At 39.4% G+C, this 20,140-nt stretch overlaps 1 protein-coding gene across 3 annotated transcripts in view; it reads left to right on the forward strand.

The window, feature by feature from the left end:
• Nucleotides 1-10,171: 10,171 nt before the first annotated feature.
• Nucleotides 10,172-20,140, forward strand: part of ATG14 (autophagy related 14) — a 38,323-nt gene continuing 28,354 nt past the window's right edge. For 2 of the 3 annotated variants that reach the window (XR_005060776.2, XM_017655629.3), the window contains exon 1: nt 10,172-10,440. Coding sequence is in view for 2 of the 3 variants with exons in the window: in XM_017655629.3 (XP_017511118.3) it covers nt 10,220-10,440 (221 nt within the window). In the remaining variant the exon portion in view is untranslated. Of the gene's footprint in view, nt 10,441-19,639; nt 20,010-20,140 lie in introns of those variants that run through there. The other variant, XM_037016397.2, reaches the window with a different exon arrangement.

Here is a 20,140-nt window from a genome sequence, read left to right on the forward strand (position 1 = left end):
TATGTGCATAAGCCCAGCATAGAAACAGCTGGACTGTAGATGTTCCATGTACATTTTAACTGTACTTATTAAAGAGTGATTCTATGTGAGTATGTCTAAGAAGTGAAGAGCCTTCCTTTTCAAAATGACTCTTGTATTTTATTTTAAAATGTGAACACATAAACTTACTTCAAAATTTGAGAGATTTACGGCCTTGCTAAAATATTATAGCATCATTAAAATGTAATGGTCTGGTCTTGTTAAAGTTGTAGTACATTAACATGGTTTCTGAAAATACGTAACAATATGTAGAAATTTCAAATAACTGCATAAAATAGATAATGTCTATAATATCATCTAGCATAATATAAATTAATGTGTCTATTTTTGGCCTTTTAAAATATTGAGTAGATCCTAATCATTAGGTACAGGCACTGTGAAGGATCTGTCAGAATACAAATGAAACATGAAAGCCTGAAACCTTATGAAAAATTAAATATCCTTTTTTTTTTGAGAGGGCATCTCTCATATTTATTGATCAAATGGTTGTTAACAACATTAAAATTCTGTATAAGGGAGTCAATGCTCAATGCACAATCATTAATCCACCCCAAGCCTAATTCTCGTCAGTCTCCAATCTTCTGAAGCATAATGAACAAGTTCTTACATGGTAAACAAATTCTTACATAGTGAATAAGTTCTTACAAGGTGAACAGTACAAGGGCAGTCATCACAGAAACTTTTGGTTTTGATCATGCATTATGAACTATAAACAATCAGGTCAAATATGAATATTCATTTGATTTTTATACTTCATTTATATGTGGATCCCACATTTCTCCCTTTATTATTATTATTATTTTTAATAAAATGCTGAAGTAGTAGGTAGATGCAAGATAAAGGTAGAAAACATAGTTTAGTGTTGTAAGAGAGCAAATGTAGATGATCAGGTGTGTGCCTGTAGACTATGTGTTAATCCAAGCTAGACAAGGGCAATAAAACAACCATGGATGCAGAAGATTTCTCTCAAAACAGGGGGCGTGAGATTCTAAGCCTCACCTCTATTGATCCCCAATTTCTCACCTGATGGCCCCCCTGCGACTGTGCCTGTCTTAGGTTGTTCCTCCCTTGGGAATCTTACCCGTCTTTGGCTAACCAGTCATCTTCCAGGGCCATACAGGGAGATGTAAAGTTGGTAAGTGAGAGAGAAGCCATATTGTTTGAAAAGGTTAGCTTTTTACTTCTTTGCAAATTTATGCCCTGTGGCTTCTATGCCCAGCATTTGTCTTGAGGTATCTTTACCACTTGGAGGAATTATGATACTCGGTAAATTCGATATGAGGCACGAATTCTATTTAAGGGTTGTAATTAGGAAGGAAGAAGAAAAGCTATAGAGGTAACAGACGGAAGAAAACGTGGGAGGATTGATTATTTCTTTGACATATCTTCTTGTAGAGTAACTTAAGCATGTTTTAAACTACTAATTAAATTGCGCACACACATTCACATAATAGGAATACAGTTACATAACCAAAGCAGATCTATAATTACTAGCCATCTCCAGTGAAAACCAGTTAGGCACCCTAGGCATTTGTGAAAATTTGTCTATGATATGATGGATATTGTCCAACTGTACTTGAACAGTCTGAGAAAAATCAGACAAAACAACCCATTCCTGGGAACTGTTCACATCCCATATGTTCTTTTAACAGTAGATAGTCTGTAGTTGTAAGACTTTGGAGCACTACAACTTGCACTTCTTCTAATTCTTGGTTGAGTTCCAACCGTATAGATCCAGTCAAATTTGTTTTACTGAAAGCACAGGCCAGCTTAGATATCTCCTTCTTCATTCCAATGGCAAGTCCAGGAACCAGTGGGATGGCTGCAGCTACAACTGCAGCATCGCCTGGATCGTTGTTGAGGTTTTTTGATGATCATATTCTGGTATGAGTCTTCCAGAGAGTGCTGATGTTGGAAGTTCTTCTTCATATCATATCTTAGTTCATTTTCTGGATAGCCAAATTAGGCTTTGATCCTCTGTATCAACACAAACAGACCCTTTGCCCACACTTTGATATGCTCTTTATACCATTGTGTAGAACTCACTGGAGGTCCCCACACAGGAACTGCTTTTTTTTTTTTTAAGAGAAAGGAATATTATCAGAAAAGTGTACCTCCATAGCTGATCATCTGACACCCTTTAAGTGATCAAAATTAAGGATATTTAAAGCATGCATTAATCATTGATTTACAGTTAGTTTTATCCTATCAGGGAGTAATCCCCCTTTTCTTTCTTTCTTTTTCTTTTTTTTTTGTTATGTTTAATCTACACTTACATGAAGAATATTATGTTTACTAGGCTCTCCCCTATACCAGGTCCCCGCTATAAACCCCTTTACAGTCACTGTCCATCAGCATAGCAAAATGTTGTAGAATCACTAGTCTTCTCTGTGTTGTACAGCCCTCCCCTTTCTCCCACCGCCCCATGCATGCTAATCTTAATACCCCCCTTCTTCTTCTTCCCCCCCTTTATCCCTCCCTACCCACCCATCCTCCCCAGTCCCTTTCCCTTTGGTACCTGTTAGTCCATTCTTGGGTTCTGTGCTTCCGCTGCTGTTTTGTTCCTTCAGTTTTTCCTTTGTTCTTATACTCCACAGATGAGTGAAATCATTTGGTATTTCTCTTTCTCCGTTTGGCTTATTTCACTGAGCATAATACCCTCCAGCTCCATCCATGTTGCTGCAAATGGTAGGATTTGCCCTCTTCTTATGGCTGAGTAGTATTCCATTGTGTATATGTACCACATCTTCTTTATCCATTCATCTACCGATGGACATTTAGGTTGCTTCCAATTCTTGGCTATTGTAAATAGTGCTGCAATAAACATAGGGGTGCATCTGTCTTTCTCAAACTTGATTGCTGCGTTCTTAGGGTAAATTCCTAGGAGTGGAATTCCTGGGTCAAATGGTAGGTCTGTTTTGAGCATTTTGATGCACCTCCATACTGCTTTCCACAATGGTTGAACTAATTTACATTCCCACCAGCAGTGTAGGAGGGTTCCCCTTTCTCCACAGCCTCACCAACATTTGTTGTTGTTTGTCTTTTGGATGGCAGCCATCGTTACTGGTGTGGGGTGATACCTCATTGTACTTTTAATTTGCATTTCTCTGATAATTAGTTATGTGGACCACCTTTTCATGTGTCTGTTGGCCATCTGTATTTCTTTTTTGGAGAACTGTCTGTTCAGTTCCTCTGCCCATTTTTTAATTGGATTATTTGATTTTTGTTTGCTGAGGCATGTGAGCTCTTTATATATTTTGGACATCAAGCCTTTCTCAGATCTGTCATTTACAAATACATTCTCCCATACTGTAGGGTTCCTTTTTGTTCTGTTGATGGTGTCTTTTGCTATACAGAAGCTTTTCAGCTTAATATAGTCCCACATGTTCATTTTTGCTGTTGTTTTCCTTGCCCAGGGAGATATGTTCAAGAAGAGATCACTCATGCCACTCATGTTTATGTCTAAGAGTTTTTTGCCTATGTTTTTTTCCACGAGTTTAATGGTTTCATGACTTAGATTCAGGTCTTTGATCCATTTTGAATTTACTTTTGTGTATGGGGTTAGACAATGGTCCAGTTTCATTCTCCTACATGTAACTGTCCAGTTTTGCCAGCACCATCTGTTGAAGAGACTGTCATTTTGCCATTGTATGTCCATGGCTCCTTTATCAAATATTAATTGACTATATATGTTTGGGTTCATGTCTGGAGTCTCTAATCTGCTCCACTGGTCTGTGGCTCTGTTCTTGTGCCAGTACCAAATTGTCTTGATTACTATGGCTTTATAGTAGAGCTTGAAGTTGGGGAGTGAGATCCGCCTACTTTATTCTTCTTTCTCAGGATTGCTTTGGTTATTCAGGGTCTTTGGTGTTTCCATATAAATTTTTGAATTATTTGTTCCAATTCATTGAAGAATGTTGCTGGTAATTTGAGAGGGATTGCATCAAATCTGTGTATTGCTTTGGGCAGGATGGCCATTGTGATTATATTAATTCTTCCTAGCCACGAGCATGGGATGAGTTTCCATTTGTTAGTGTCCCCTTTAATTTCTCTTAAGAGTGACTTGTAGTTTTCAGAGTATAGGTCATTCACTTCTTTGGTTAGATTTATTCCTAGGTATTTTGTTCTTTTTGATGCAATTGTGAATGGAATTGTTTTCCTGATTTCTCTTTCTATTAGTTCATTTTTAGTGTATAGGAAAGCCACAGATTTCTGTGTGTTAATTTTGTATCCTGCAACTTTGCTGAATTCCAATATCAGTTCTAGTAGTTTTGGAGTGGAGTCTTCAGGGTTTTTTATGTACAATATCATGTCATCTGCAAATAGTGACAGTTTAACTTCTTCTTTACCAATCTGGATTCCTTGTATTTCTTTGTTTTGTCTGATTGCTGTGGCTAGGACCTCCAGTACTATGTTAAATAACAGTGGGGAGAGTGGGCATCCCTGTCTAGTTCCCGATCTCAGAGGAAAAGCTTTCAGCTTCTCGCTGTTCAGTATAATGTTGGCTGTGGGTTTATGATATATGGCCTTTATTATGTTGAGGTACTTGCCCTCTATTCCCATTTTGCTGAGAGTTTTTATTATGAATGGATGTTGAATTTTGTCAAATGCTTTTTCAGCATCTATGGAGATGATCATGTGGTTTTTGTCTTTCTTTTTGTTGATATGGTGGATGATGTTGATGGATTTTTGAATGTTGTACCATCCTTGCATCCCTGGGAGGAATCCCACTTGGTCATGGTGTATGATCCTTTTGATATACTTTTGAATTCGGTTTCCTAATATTTTATTAAGTATTTTTGCATCTACATTCATCAGGGATATTGGTCTGTAATTTTCTTTTTTGGTGGGGTCTTTGCCTGGTTTTGGTATTAGGGTGATGTTGGCTTCATAGAATGAGTTTGGGAGTATTCCCTCCTCTTCTATTTTTTGGAAAACTTTAAGGAGAATGGGTATTATGTCTTCGCTGTGTGTCTGATAAAATTCCGAAGTAAATCCGTCTGGCCCGGGTGTTTTGTTCTTGGGTAGTTTTTTGATTACCAATTCAATTTCTTTGCTCATAATTGGTTTGTTTAACTTTTGTGTTTCTTCGTTGGTCAGTCTTGGGAGGTTGTATTTTTCTAGGACGTTGTCCATTTCTTGTAGGTTTTCCAGCTTGTTGACATATAGGTTTTCATAGTAGTCTTTAATAATTCTTTGTATTTCTGTGGAGTCTGTCGTGATTTTTCCATTCTCATTTATGATTATGTTGATTTGTGTTGATTCTCTTTTTCTCTTAATAAGTTTGGCTTGAGGCTTATCTATTTTGTTTATTTTCTCAAAGAACCAGCTCTTGGTTTCATTGAATTTTGCTATTGTTTTATTCTTCTCAATTTTGTTTATTTTTTCTCTGATCTTTATTATGTCCCTCCTTCTGCTGACTTTAGGCCTCATTTGTTCTTCTTTTTCCAGTTTCGATAATTGTGATGTTAGACTATTCATTTGGGATTGTTCTTCCTTCTTCAAGTGTGCCTGGATCGCTATATACTTTCCTCTTAAAACTGCTTTCGCTCCGTCCCACAGAAGTTGGGGCTTTGTGTTATTGTTGTCATTTGTTTCTATATATTCCTTGATCTCTATTTTAATTTGTTCATTGATCCATTGATTATTTAGGAGCATGTTGTTAAGCCTCCATGTGTTCGTGAGCCTTTTTGTTTTCTTTGTAGAATTCATTTCTAGTTTTATACCTTTGTGGTCTGAAAAATTGGTTGGGAGAATTTCAATATTTTGGATTTTGATGAGGCTCTTTTTGTGGGCTAGTATGTGGTCTATTCTGGAGAATGTTCCATGTGCCCTTGAGAAGAATGTGTATCCTGTTTCTTTTGGATGTAGAGTTCTATAGATGTCTATTAGGTCCATCTGTTCTACTGTGTTGTTCAGTGCCTCCATGTCCTTACTTATTTTCTGCCTGGTGGATCTATCCTTTGGGGTGAGTGGTGTGTTGAAGTCTCCTAAAATGAATGCACTGTAGTCTATTTTCCCCTTTAGTTGTGTTAGTTTTTGTTTCACATATGCTGGTGCTCCTGTATTGGGTGCATATATATTTTGAATGGTTGTATCCTCTTGTTGGACTGAGCCCTTTATCATTATGTAGTGTCCTTCTTTATCTCTTGTTACTTTCTTTGTTTTGAAGTCTATTTTGTCTGATATTAGTACTGCAACCCCTGCTTTCTTGTCGGTGTTGTTTGCCTGAAATATGTTTTTCCATCCCTTGACTCTTAGTCTGTACATGTCTTTGGGTTTGAGGTGAGTTTCTTGTAAGCAGCATATAGATGGGTCTTGCTTTTTTATCCATTCTATTACACTGTGTCTTTTGATTGGTGCATTCAGTCCATTTCCATTTAGGGTGACTATTGAAAGATATGTACTTATTGCCATTGCAGGCTTTAAATTCATGGTTACCAAAAGTTCAAGGTTAGCCTCTTTAGTATCTTACTGCCTAACTTAGCTCACTTATTGAGCTGTTATATACACTGTCTGGAGATTGTTTTCTTCTCTCCCTTCTTATTCCTCCTCCTCCATTCTTCATATGTTGGGTGTCTTGTTCTATGCTCTTTCTAGGAGTGCTCCCATCTAGAGCAATCCCTGTAAGATGCCCTGTAGAGGTGGTTTGTGGGAAGCAAATTCCCTCAGCTTTTGCTTGTCTGGGAATTGTTTAATCCCACCATCATATTTAAATGATAGTCATGCTGGATAGAGTGTCCTTGGTTCAAGGCCCTTCTGTTTCATTGCATTAAATATATCATGCCATTCTCTTCTGGCCTGTAGGGTTTCTGTCGAGAAGTCTGATGTTAGCCTGATAGGTTTTCCTTTATAGGTGACCTTTTTCTCTCTAGCTGCCTTTAAAACTCTTTCCTTGTCCTTGATCTTTGCCATTTTAATTATTATGTGTCTTGGTGTTGTCCTCCTTGGATCCTTTCTGTTGGGGGTTCTGTGTATTTCCGTGGTCTGTTCGATTATTTCCTCCCCCAGTTTGGGGAATTTTCAGCAGTTATTTCTTCCAAGATACTTTCCATCCCTTTTCCTCTCTCTTCTTCTTCTAGTACCCCTATAATACGGATATTGTTCCTTCTGGATTGGTCACACAGTTCTCTTAATATTGTTTCATTCCTGCAGATCCTTTTATCTCTCTCTATGTCAGCTTCTATGCGTTCCTGTTCTCTGGTTTCAATTCCATCAATGGCCTCTTGCATCTTATCCATTCTGCTTATAAATCCTTCCAGAGTTTGTTTCATTTCTGTAATCTCCTTTCTGGCATCTGTGATCTCCCTTCGGACTTCATCCCATTTCTCTTCCGTATTTCTCTACATGTCTGTCAGCATGTTTATGGTTTTTATTTTGAATTCTTTGTCAGGAAGACTGGTTAGGTCTGCCTCCTTCTCTGGTGTCTCTGTGATCTTGGTTTGCCTGTAATTTTGTCTTTTCATGGTGATAGGACTAGTTTGCAGAGCTTGGATGAGTGAGGGCTGGAAGAACTTCTCTTCTTGTTGGTTTGTGGCCTTTCTCTCCTTGGAGAACAGCGACCTCTAGTGGCTTGTGCTGGGTAGCTGTGCGTAGACAGGGCTTCTGCTTCCTGCCCGGCTGCTATGGAGTTTATCTCCGCTGTTACTGTGCGCGTGGCCTGGCTCAGGCTGCTGCTCCAAAGTGGTGGAGTCGCGTTGGACGGGGAGTGGCAGGGAGGCTGTTTATCTCCGTAAGGGGCCTCCGTGTTCCCTGCAACCCAGGGGATTAGAGTGCCCAGAGATCTCTGAGTTCCCTACCTCTGGACTAAGTGTCCCACCCTGCCCCTTTAAGACTTCCAAGAAGCACCTGCCAAAACGAAACGACGACCACAAAAAAAAAAAAAAATGGCTGCTTGTTTTTCTTTATTCTCTGGCGCCAGCCTCAGGCACCTGCTCACTTGTCTTGCTGCCCTGTTTCCCTAGTATTGGAGTCCCTATTCCTTTAAGACTTCCAAAAAGCGCTTGCCATAACAAAACAACAACAACCAAAAAAAAAAAAAATGGCCACTCACTTTTCTTTTGTTCTCCAGCGCTGGCCTCTGATACCCACTCGCCGGTCTTGCTGCCCTGTTTCCCTAGTATTGGGGTCCCTGTCCCTTTAAGACTTCCAAAAAGTACTCACCACAACAAAACAACAACAACAACAAAAAATGGCCACTCACTTTTCTTTTGTTCTCTGGCTCCGGCCTCTGATACCCGCTTGCCAGTCTTGCTGTCTTGTTTCCCTAGTATTGGGGTCCCTGTCCCTTTAAGACTTCCAAAACGCACACACCACAACAAAACAACAACAACAACAAAAAAAAAATGGCCACTCACTTTTCTTTTGTCCTCCAGTGCCGGCCTCCGTTACCTGCTCACTGTTCTTGCTGCCCTGTTTCCGCAGTATCCAGGGCCCTGCACATGCACTGTGTCTGGGCTCTGGTCTGGATGGCTGGGGCTGGGTGTTCAGCAGTCCTGGGCTCCCTCTCCCTCCCTCTCTGACTCCTCTCCTCCTGTGGGGAGCTGGGGGGAGGGGCTCTCAGGTCCCACCAGGCCGGGGTTTGTATCTTACCCCCTTTGCGAGCACTGGGTTCTCGCAGGTGTGTATGTGGTCTGGATTTTGTCCTGTGTCCTCTGGTCTTTATTCTAGGAAGAGTTGTCTTTGTTATATTTTCATAGATATATGTGGTTTTGGGAGATTTCTGCTGCTCTACTCACGCTGCCATCTTGGCTCCACCCCTAAATATCCTTTTGTTTTAAATGATCAGAGAAAATTATTTCTCACTTAAAAATAAATCTTAAGCTTACAGGAACCATTCAGGTTTAGTGTAAATTCTATTTTGAAAACATTTTGGGGAATTTTTGCTTTTGTTTTTCCTTTTTTTGACTTTTATGATACTATGTAATTGTATTAAAATAGTCAGGATAGGACTAAGTGGATAGAGCAAAGCATTCAGATTCAAGACCTACTTCAGCATCATCAGCATTTGATAGAGATGTGAGGGTTAACAGGGAGGGGAGGAGCTCTTGTGTCCAAGTGGTCAGTGGTTACATCTTTTACCAAATTGAGGAAACATTTGTGGGGTGGGAGAGTTCAATTTCTGAAATGCTGAGTTCATGGTGGCTACAGTATGTCACTTTATGCTAGTAGGCAGTTGTGAATCCTTGAGTATGGAACTTGGGAGAGAAGTCCCAGCTAGAGAGGATTTAGGGCGATCAACTGACCACCAAAATAATCCTTGAGAATCACTGGTCTAGATAATTTGACCTATAAACCCACTTTTCTTTTTTTCCTTCTGTGGTTTAGAGGCATATTCAAACATTATTTACTAACAGCCCTCCGACCCACCCTATTTACTCCTACAAAAAGAAATCTGGAGTAATCTACCTGTCTAGGTTAAATTTTACCTAGTTTAGATTCTTTCTCAGCATGGCCCAGAGTAGAGGAGCAACGTTGGACATTAATTTAAAATTCACTTTTCAAAAAGATACAACTTTGATTTGCACGTTTAGTACGGCTGTTTACACTAGTTAGCCGTTATCGGTAAATTACTATCAGATTGCCATTAAACATGTTTACTTCTTAATTCTAACGTGTTAGGTAGGTACTGTGATTATCTCCATTTAACAGATAACACATTTAAGCATTTGCCCTAAATCACACAACTATTAAGGAGGTGGGTGAGCCAAAATTAAGCTCTCTCCAAACCTGAGCCCACTCACTCGTTTTTTTTTTTTTTGCTGTAGTTTTAGCCAAATTTAAAAGCATTCATAGCGAATTAAAGAAATTCCCTTGTTTTGTTCCAGTCCGTTTCCCCAGAATCCTTAGAGCATCGTACTACTATTTCTTGCACAAGTCTGGGGCATTAACTTATAGTTTTAGCATGATCGATCGAATGATGACATTTTATTTGGCTGACTCGCTCCTCTAGTATAATTCGCCCGGCTTTGGGCCAAGAGGCCCGGCGGCAGTGGGGAAAAGCAACAACGCCGATCGCGCGGGGAAGCTGCGGGCCGCAGGAAGGGACCGGGAGGCTGGGCTAGGGCGCGCCCGGACCCCCGCCCGCCCTCCCGGTGCCGCCTCCGGCCCCTCCTCCTCGCCCAGGATGCACCTGGTTGAAAACAAAATCCCACGTGACTGGCTCTGCTCTCGGGCCATCATGGCGTCTCCCAGTGGGAAGGGAGCCCGGGCGCCGGAGGCTCCTGGCTGCGGGCCGCAGCCGCTCGCCCGAGACCTGGAGGATTCGGTGGACGACGCGGAGGGACTGTACGTGGCGGTCGAGCGATGTCCCTTGTGTAACACCACCCGCCGGCGGCTGACCTGCGCCAAGTGCGTCCAGAGCGGTGATTTCGTCTACTTCGACGGCCGCGACCGGGAGAGGTACGGCCGCCGCCACGGCCCCATTGTTTCTGACCCCGGGGCCGCCTCCGGCTGGGCGGGCGGCGGGCGGAACTTGGGGCCCGAGTCTGAGCCCCGGAGCCCCGCGAGGGGAAGGGAGATGGGGGAGGGGTAGCTGTTTTGCCCTCAGGGGACAGGGTCCGGGTGGGGGCCAGCTGAGGGAAGGTCGCCGTTTCCCAGCCCACCGAAAGCAGGCTGACCCCACGTCGCCCTGGGTGCTAGGGAACAGGAGATAGAAAGCACATTCTTTCTTTAGGAGAGAAACAAGAAGAGAAGTAACTGGTTAAGAAGGATGCGGGCCGTGGTAGCCTGTATCACAGGTGGATCTTGTTATCAGTCATGTTGACTCTAATGTGTGAATTAGGACTAGCTAGTTACTCTGTTTTTCCCCTCTGCCTCCAAGGATTGTTTTGGATGCCAAGGAATTGGGGGATGTTTGGCTTTGTTTTAAACTCTGGACTGGGTGCTGCAAGCCCTTAGTTAAGAGAATTGAATTTAGGGACATGTTTTGTCCCTGTTTTAAAATCCAGATAGGTAGGTAATTGCCAAGTCCTTCTTTAAGATAGTTGAAAATAATAGTGTGATTAACTGCAGGGTCTCTCACTCCCAACTTTTGTTTAAATAACAGCGTCCGTGATACTAAGATAGCTAACTTTTCTAGTGCAAAAGTTCAGGTTTTCATTTACAACAAGTCAAAAGCTATTATCTCTAACTTATTACTGAGGAAACTGCACAGTAAGTTCCTTGTCCTGGGTCACACAAATAATAAGTGTAGATAATAAGTATAGTATTCAAATCCAGACAGCCTGGATCTGTATAACATGAACTTAATCACTGGATTGTATCACCATTATATTTGGAAACGTTTTGGATTCCTAGTATTTCTCTAATCATGAATGGAGCTCGTGTCTTTCTCTTTTTGAGGAGATTTGTATGATATAAACTTTTTAGTTCATTGCTGTGTCTATAGCTGTACATGATGACTTTAGGAACTGCTGTGTAATGTGATAGTTTTAAAAATTAAACCAATTGTTTCATTATTAGAATATCAGGTATGAGATGGAAATGTCTAATTCATGGAATTTATCAAAGATTCAGTTCTGGACCCTCTATCTATACTTTTTCCTAGATCCATTCCCATGATTTAAATACCACCTATGTGCTGAAGACTGCCAGACTTGTATCTCCAACCCAGACCTCTCTGAACTCCAGAAAACAGCTGCCTACTCAACATCTGTGTTTAAATTTGTAATAAGTATCTCCATTTTAATATGACAAACTAAACTCATGATTTTCCATCATAAATCTGTTCCTTGTGTGTTCATCCCTCATTCCAGGCTTCCTTGACTCCTTTCTTAATTTCACCATCTCTAATCTCATTAAACAGATCCTATCTGCTTTTCCAAACCTATCCCAGATTTGACTCTTTCACCACTTTCTGGTCTGATCCACCTGGCTATTATTGTCTTGAGTCTCTGCTTTCCACCCTTGCTCCCTCAGAGTATAATTTCCATATTGCAGCCAGTGTAACCCTCCATGCATCTGTTTAGATCTTCCAGGGTTTTCTGTTTTTCCCAAAATAAAAAAAGCCAGAGTCTTTAACCAAAGTTCCTCCTCTGTTCTTCTGTTATTGTTCCCTTATCTTTTCTACAGTACCATCCTGGTCCCCTTGCCCATCTGCAAACAAACCCAGAGTACTTCTGCTTCAAAGCCATTGCAGTCTTATTCTGACTACCAGGAACTCTTCTCCCAGAAATCTTCACAGCTCCTCCCTTTGCTTCCTTTAGGCCTCTGCTCACACATTAGAGAAATTCTTTCTGACCATTCAGTGAAAATGGTAACCTCCTTTGCCACTTAATGTGCTCTATTGTCTCCCATAGCACTCACCACCATCGCATAGTATACATATCAACTTGTCCCCCATTCCAATGATGTAAGCTGTATGAGGGTAAGACTTTGATGAGCTTTGTACTCTGCAGTATCCTCACAAAGATGTTTAATAAAGATTTGTCGAATAATTGAATGAATTTACTCTTACTTCCCAGATTAGTCTTATTCTGCACCGTTTCATTATTACCCATCATGATTCATTTGTTGCTAAAGTCAGAAACCTGGAAGGTATCCTAGACTTTTACTTTTTTCTTGTTGTGTGTGTTCAGATCATTGGCAAGTCTAATTTGTCTGTCCCACAATTGATCTTAAATCTGTCCACTTCTAGTCCAGACCACCATCATTTCTCTCCTGGATACTTACTGGTTTCCTTTCTTTGACCCATCTAACTCCTCCCCACCCTCCTTGTGGCCTCCACACAGCAGCCACAGTAGCAGAAGTAAATCAGATAATGTCACTGTTTTGCTTAAACCTTTCAATGGCTTCCCAGGGCATTAAAATTCGTGCTCCTTCCTTTGGCATGTGTAGCCCCATGTGATTTGTCTACTGCTTACCTTCCTAACTTTGGCCGTAAGGTTGAGTTTAAAATGTGGGCTTTGGATTCATGCTGCATGGAATTGAATCAAAGCTCCACCACTTCCTATGTGATTTTAAACAAGTTTCTTAAACTTTTATGTGCTTTTTTATTTCATTTTGAAAATGCTGGGATCTCTAACTTCATTGGTTTCTGGTAGTGATTACATAAGAGTGTCCAGTAAAGTACTTAGCATGATGTCCAGCACTCAGAAAATAAGCTCAGTCCACGCTCCCCGCTTCCTCATACTCTCTGCTCCATCGTCAGGGAAGCCTTTTCCCAAATCCCTAAATACATGAAACTTTCCCACCATTGGGCCTTTTCCTTTGTTGTTCACTCTGCCTGGAACACTTTGCCTCCTGGTTGGCACCTTGTCGGTTCCCACTTCCCTCTTTTCTCCTGTTATTTTTTATCAAAACCTTAAATTCTTCCATGGCACTGAGCTTGGTATGTAGTATTTTTTTGAGGAAGATACCAACATCCTGAATATAGTTCCACGAAGGCATGAATTCCAGTATTGTTCAGTCAGATTACCAGTGCTGGGTCCAGCAGCAGTGGGTGGCACATAGTAGGCATGTTGTTAAAGAAATAGCAAAGGCCATACAACTTAAAAAAGTGAGCTCTAAATTCCTTGCTAAATCTGAGCATTTAAAGTTAATTTTCAGAAGAGGAGTGTGTTATAGTGGATTTCTATTTCTGGCCAAGCAGAAAAATGAAGAACAAACACCAGAAACATTCAACATTTAAAAATAAATATTAGGGTTCAGGGATGAGGACTGCCACAATGGTCTGCTCAAACAGCTTCACTTTCCATTTATCTTTTCTGAACCGTGTATTCCTTAAGAAAAGGAGTTTGTTTTCTTCATTTTCAGAACAGTGCTCAGTGTCTAGTAGGATGTAAGAATCTCTTGAGACCCAGGACCACTGTTCCTATAGCCAAATCATTTTTAATGAGCTCTCCTTGGGCACAACTACCTGCATAAAATACTCTGGCAAGTTACAGAGGAGTAAGTCACGTCTCTTTGTTCAAGGATTTATACTGACTACAAACAGGCCTTAAATTGCATGGGTCAAAGGTTGATTGTGAGATAGCCTACTGTGAAAAAGAAATACAAAATGAAAAATTTTGTATTCTGTGCATTGCTTTCAGACTTTTTCCTTGTACTTTATAAATAGGCCCTCACTAACTGTAGAAAACAACTTGGAAATAAAATATGGAAGCTTACAGCACAGTTTAAAACCCCTTGTTTAGTCTCTGATCCTTTTCAGTAAACTAGCCAAATTAGCTGTGCCTACATGGATCTTAAATATAAAGAGGGATATCAAAGTTCTTGTACATGTATTTTTCCAGGTTTCATTGGTAGGTTAGCTGAGTATACAAGTTTTAATGGCTTAGCAGTTTAAGAAAATTGGATATTAACAAACAAATCTATCTCACAGTAATTAGTTTGACTCCTAAGAAGGGAATATGTGTTTTTATATAACTTTGTGGCCAATATGACATTGGCAAATGGATTGAAAAATATGTAAACTCTTCACTTTTTTGTTACTGTTCAGTGGGTAAACTTCCTTATAACCTTGATATCCTCACCAACACTGTCTTGTCCTCATTGAAACCTTGGCCCCAGTCCTAAAACAATACTTTCTTCTCTGCCTTTTCATCTGCCCATTAACTTGTGTGCTTCTTTAAGAGATGAAGAGGAATGATATTAAGCAGATGTTAAGAGATCCAATGCAATCTTCCTTGGATTTTGTACTGGTGAACATTTTAAAATTGCAAGCTTCTAACAGGAACATAATTTTCTAGGTTGTACATTTTCCCGACACCAAAAGTAGCTCTGTTAGCCAATAGACAACTGACAAGTTAAGTAATCTTTCCATTCAAAATTGGAGAGAAAACGGTTACCAGTTTATGATAGGTGTCGGAATGAGAGAGGGAACATACCCAAGGATACTCAGAAATTAAAGCACTGACGAAAATCTGCCTGCTCATTTAGAAACCGTTCAAAGTGTGGATCAAAAAGAAAGACGCATTTTTTTTCATTGAAATATAGTTGATATGCAATCTTACATTGGTTTCAGGTATACAACACAGTCGTTCAGCAGTTACCCACATCATTAAATCCTCACTCCCATTAGTGCAGTTACACCTGTCAGCATAGGAAGATGTTACAAAATCATTGGCTATATTCTCCATGCTGTGCTACCATCCCTGTGACCAACTTATATTATGATTGAGAATTTTTGTGCCCTTTTATCCCCTCCCCCTCTCCACCCACCAACCCCAGCCCCTCCCCAGCAGTAACCACCAGTTACTTCTCAGTGTGTATGAGCCTTCTGCTATTTTGTTCATTCTGTTTTCCTTTGTCTTTATATTCCACAAATAACTGAAATCATATGGTATTTGCCTTTCTCTGCCTGGCTTGTTTCTCTTAGCATAATACCCTCTGAGTCCATCCATGTTATCACAAATAGCAGGATCTGTTTCTTTTTTTATGGCTGCCTAATACTCCATTGTGTATGTGTACCACATCTTCTTTATCCATTCATCTATTGATGGACACTGGTTGCTTCCATAACTTGGCTATTGTAAATAATACAGTGATAAACATAGGGGTGCATATGTCTTTTCAAATCATTCCTCATACTGATTTCCACAGTGCCTGCACCAATTGACATTCCCACCAGCAGTGTAGGAGGGCTCCCTTTTCTCCACACCCTCGCCAACATTTGTTATTCTTGTCTTTTGGTTGGTGGCCATTCTAACTGGTGTGAGGTGACATCTCACTGTGGTTTTGATTTGCCTTTCCCTGATGATCAGTGATGTGGAGCATCTTTTCGTGTGTCTGTTGGCCATTTCTATTTCTTTGGAGAAATGTCTGTTCAGGTCCTCTGCCCATTTTTTAATCAGATTATTTGTTTTTTTGGTATTGAGTTGTATGAGTTCTTTATATGTTTTGGATGTTAACCCCTTATTGGATAAATCATTTATGAATATATTCTCTCATACTGTAGGTTCCTTCTTGTTTTGTTGATGGCATCCTTTGCTGTACAGAAGCTTTTTGGTTTGATGTAGTCCCACTTGTTCATTTTTTATTTTGTTTCCCTTGCCTGAGGAGATGCATTCAGGAAAAAATTTCTCATATTTATGTTCAAGAGATTTTTGCCTATGCTTGCTTCTAAGAATTTTATGGTTTCGTGTCTTACGTTTAGTTCTTTAATCCATTTCGAGTTTACTTTCGTGTATGGAGTTAGACAGTAATCCAGTTTCATTCTCTTGCATATAGCTGCCCAGTTTTCCCAACACCAGTTGTTGACGAGACTTTTTCCCCATTGTATATTCATGGCTCCTTTATTGTATAATAATTGACCTTATGTGTGTGGGTTCATATCTGGGCTCTCTATTCTGTTCCGTTGATCTACGGGTCTGTTCTTGTGCCAGTACCAAACTGTTCTGATCACTGTACCTTTGGAGTACAGCTTGAAGATAGGGAGCATGGTACCCCCAGCTTTGTTCTTCAGAAAGACATTTTATGAAAATATGGATATTGCTTTTATAAGTATGTTTTCAGAAATGTTGCAGCTTTACCTTCACTGATTAGCCTTTTAAAATGCATGATTATGCTTTTACCAGGAAACAGAAATAAGGGCACTAAACAAATTGAGTGTTGGAATGAAAGATGAACAAGAAATTTAGATGTTACTGAAGATTTCAAAGGGAATACACAGCCAGTGTTGAAGAAATTACTGTTTAGATCTCTTTTCCCTCCAATATCTTTCTGGTTGTCAGCCACCGTAGCCTTTAAAAATCTTTTATCTTGAGAAGTCACTTCTCACACATATTGGTATATCCCATACAGCAGAACAAAAGCTCTTCAGGTAGCAAAACTTTCCATCTTTAGACAAGAGTTTATCTGCTGTTTGATTATGTCCTTTGGGAGGGTCTCAGCTCCCATCCCATGCAGCTTATTAGTTGTGTTTACACCATTACCTTCAGATCTGCTAGGAAAATACACCTTTTGTTTTTGATCAATGTAACTGGCTACTCTTACCATTATACTTTTTAGAATTTATAAAAAGCTTCACATTATTACTTCACTTGTTCCATTCCCTGCCACAAACCTATGAGTCAGTAACCTATTTTAAAATGAGGAAACTCAGAGTAGTTGTGCCTTACTTACTCCTAGGCTGTGCTAGTTCTTCAATTCACTTCTAGATCGATCTCTCTATCTATCTACCTAGCTTAGTTTAATACATTAGTGAGATGAAGGACAAATCATTCATTGCAATGAAAAGAGAAACTAGAGTGTAAATGTGCTAAGTTTGTGCTGATACTTTCACATTTATCTTAATCCCTATAACCAAGTAGGAAAGCATTATTCCCATATATTTGTGAAGAAGCTGAACAGTGCTTTGTTTCTGTTTTCTATTAATGAGTTAACCTTCTTTCCTTCCAGTGGAGTATGTTTTTACTATGTTTTCTCATAAATATTCTAAGATAGAAGGACCGTCCTGGCAGGAACCATGTTTTTTCTCATTGTACTTGTCCATAAACATTATACCCTTGTGGGCCTAAACAATGTAGAGAAGAAAAATTTGATGGTTAGTAATTCTTACCATGTTAGTATCCTAGTTCAAGAAATAATTAGCTCAATAATCATCTCTGTATAGGGAGACTGCTGTGCTCTCCTGACCTGAGAAGTGTCACTGCCTTATTTCTGGAAGCAAAAATCATCAACTCTTTTACCAAACCTGTATCCAAATGAGAGATGGGGAAAGTCCCCCACCACTGACCCAAAAACTCAGGGCTCATTTTTCCCCCATTGGGCTTAAGGAACCTAAGGAATATAATACGTCTCAAGAGACCTAAGAACTTTAGATGCTTTTAGGTGATTGTGTGTATTTTTTATAGGATATGATTCTCAAAGGGGAGCATGAGAAATTTAATTGAATGGTGTCTTTTTCTGATTATAAAAGTATATATGATTATTGTTAAAAACATAATACTTTAGGTATTATAGCAATACCTAAAGAAGGAAACAGATTTTATCCATATTCTCATGGCTATGTTAATATTGTGTTATATTTCCTTTCAGCCTTATTCTTACTCATGTGGGTTTTTTTCTAAACCCAGCATCTCATAAACACATACTCATATCTTTAGCTACAAAAATATTTTAATGTCTTTTATGGAAATATAGTGCCATTTGATAAATCATTCTCCTTTGGGAAAAAAGTTGTTCCCAGTTTTTGCTATTGAGATTACCTGATGAGATAACCTGATGAGATAGACTGATGAGATTACCACCTTCAAACACAAATCTTCCTTCCTCATCTCTGATTTCTTTCCTTAACCTGCAATAACTCATTCAAGGGGTTTAATATATTTTAAGGCCCTCAATTGCATATTTGAAAGATTATTATTATTATTATTATTGCCTTTCTTAAAATTCATTACTAGTGTTTCTCAGACTTTTCTATTGCCATAACCCTAGGCATAAAGTAAACATAGACCCTTCAGTTGAGGGAAAGGACTGGGCAGTCAGATGGAGGGATTAGTTATTTTATGAAAGGTGCTGATAACTTCATTAACAACACACTCCTGTCACTGGTATTCCACTTGGTATGTTGAAATGCTTTGGTGCAAGACAGATTGGCTTACCTTGTGAAACATCAGGATTTCCCCTGTGTGTAATGCCTTCCTTCCCATACCAGTGCCAACAAGGCCATCCTCCAGTCTCCCCAGGCAGGCGTGACTCCTTGGCGGTCCCCCTGAAAGCCTGCACTGCCTCTTGTACCACCCCCATGCTGGGCAACCACCTGCTCTAGTTCTCATCGTCTCCATTGCAGAGGGGCCACTTGAAAGTCAATTTAAGGGAGTACTTTTTTAATGGAAAAAAATCAGTTGCAAAATCATAGAAGAATTTAGTCTACAATCAGTTTAAGGAAGCACTTCTTTAGGGGGAAAAAATCATAAGTATGAAGAATTTGGTAAGTAATGTAGAAATCCTTTTTAAACTGGGAGAGAAAATATAAGAAATAGTGTTGTAAAAGCTATGGTGCATTGTACAGCTTCACTGGCAGATTCCTTTCCAAAAATAATATAAAACTAGACTCTCTAAACAACAGCAAAATACTTGATAACCATGTCTGCAAAAAAGTTTGGAAAATTTTATAGAGCAGAAACATAAATAGTCACAAAGCAGACTGAAAAATATAATTTCAAGATGTATGAGATAGAAATGGCTAATTTTCCTAATAAATAAGCCCTATAAAAACCTATAGCAAAATGAACAAAAGGACATAAATGGAAATAAGAAAAGAAAACAGCTAATAAGGTAGGAAAAGGCTTTCAACATTTCTAATAGTGAAATAAATAAAGGCAGGTAAGTGAACTATGAATGATCGATTTTGGGGGCAAAGAGGTGGGAGGCCAATCAGACCAGCAAAAACTGAAGAGAAATATGCAGTATTTGTGGAAAGTGTGAAAAAACAGGCTCTGTTACTCAACTGTTGGTGGGATTGTAAATTACGTGAAGTGATTCAGAGGAAACAAAGTTAATTGCAGAGTTTTATTTGTAAACATTTGCTGCAGCAATTGCAGAAAATAAATTTTCCTTATTGGAATTTCTTATATAGAAACCTAAAAGCTTATGAACATTTGTGCATTTGGATATTCATTTATAGCATTGTATATTTCTTATGTTTTCTCTCCCAGTTTAAAAAGGAAAATTTGGAAGTGTTCATCAGTGCTTGATATAAATTATGTGATGTCCATTCATTGAAGTTCCAAGTACTTTAAAGAATGAGACTGATCTATATGTTCTGACATGGAAAGAGATACAAGGTATTTTTTGTGATAAACCCAATTTGAAAGGCAGTACATAAAATATTCTTTCCCCCTTCTTTTTTTTTTTAAGGTAAAATATGTATCATTAAGTCTGGTTTGACTACAATGACTGGTCATCATTTACACTTCCTGACAATCATACTGGGAAAGCACAGAATTGTGGAATGAATTTTTTGTCTGTTTCTAGGAGTGGTGGGACGGATAATGCAGAGACTGGATGAGTGTGCTGATGAGCAGGTGAAATGCTGACCCAGCCGCACTCCTTGATATTATCTGTTTAACATAGTTAACACCACCTGTTTTTAATTTCCTTCATGAAGAATAACATTACTCATGAAGTCTTTAGTAGGGTGGGGATTTTTTATCTT

Source organism: Manis javanica, chromosome 8 (genome assembly GCF_040802235.1).
Source record: "Manis javanica isolate MJ-LG chromosome 8, MJ_LKY, whole genome shotgun sequence".
Taxonomy (NCBI): domain Eukaryota; kingdom Metazoa; phylum Chordata; class Mammalia; order Pholidota; family Manidae; genus Manis; species Manis javanica.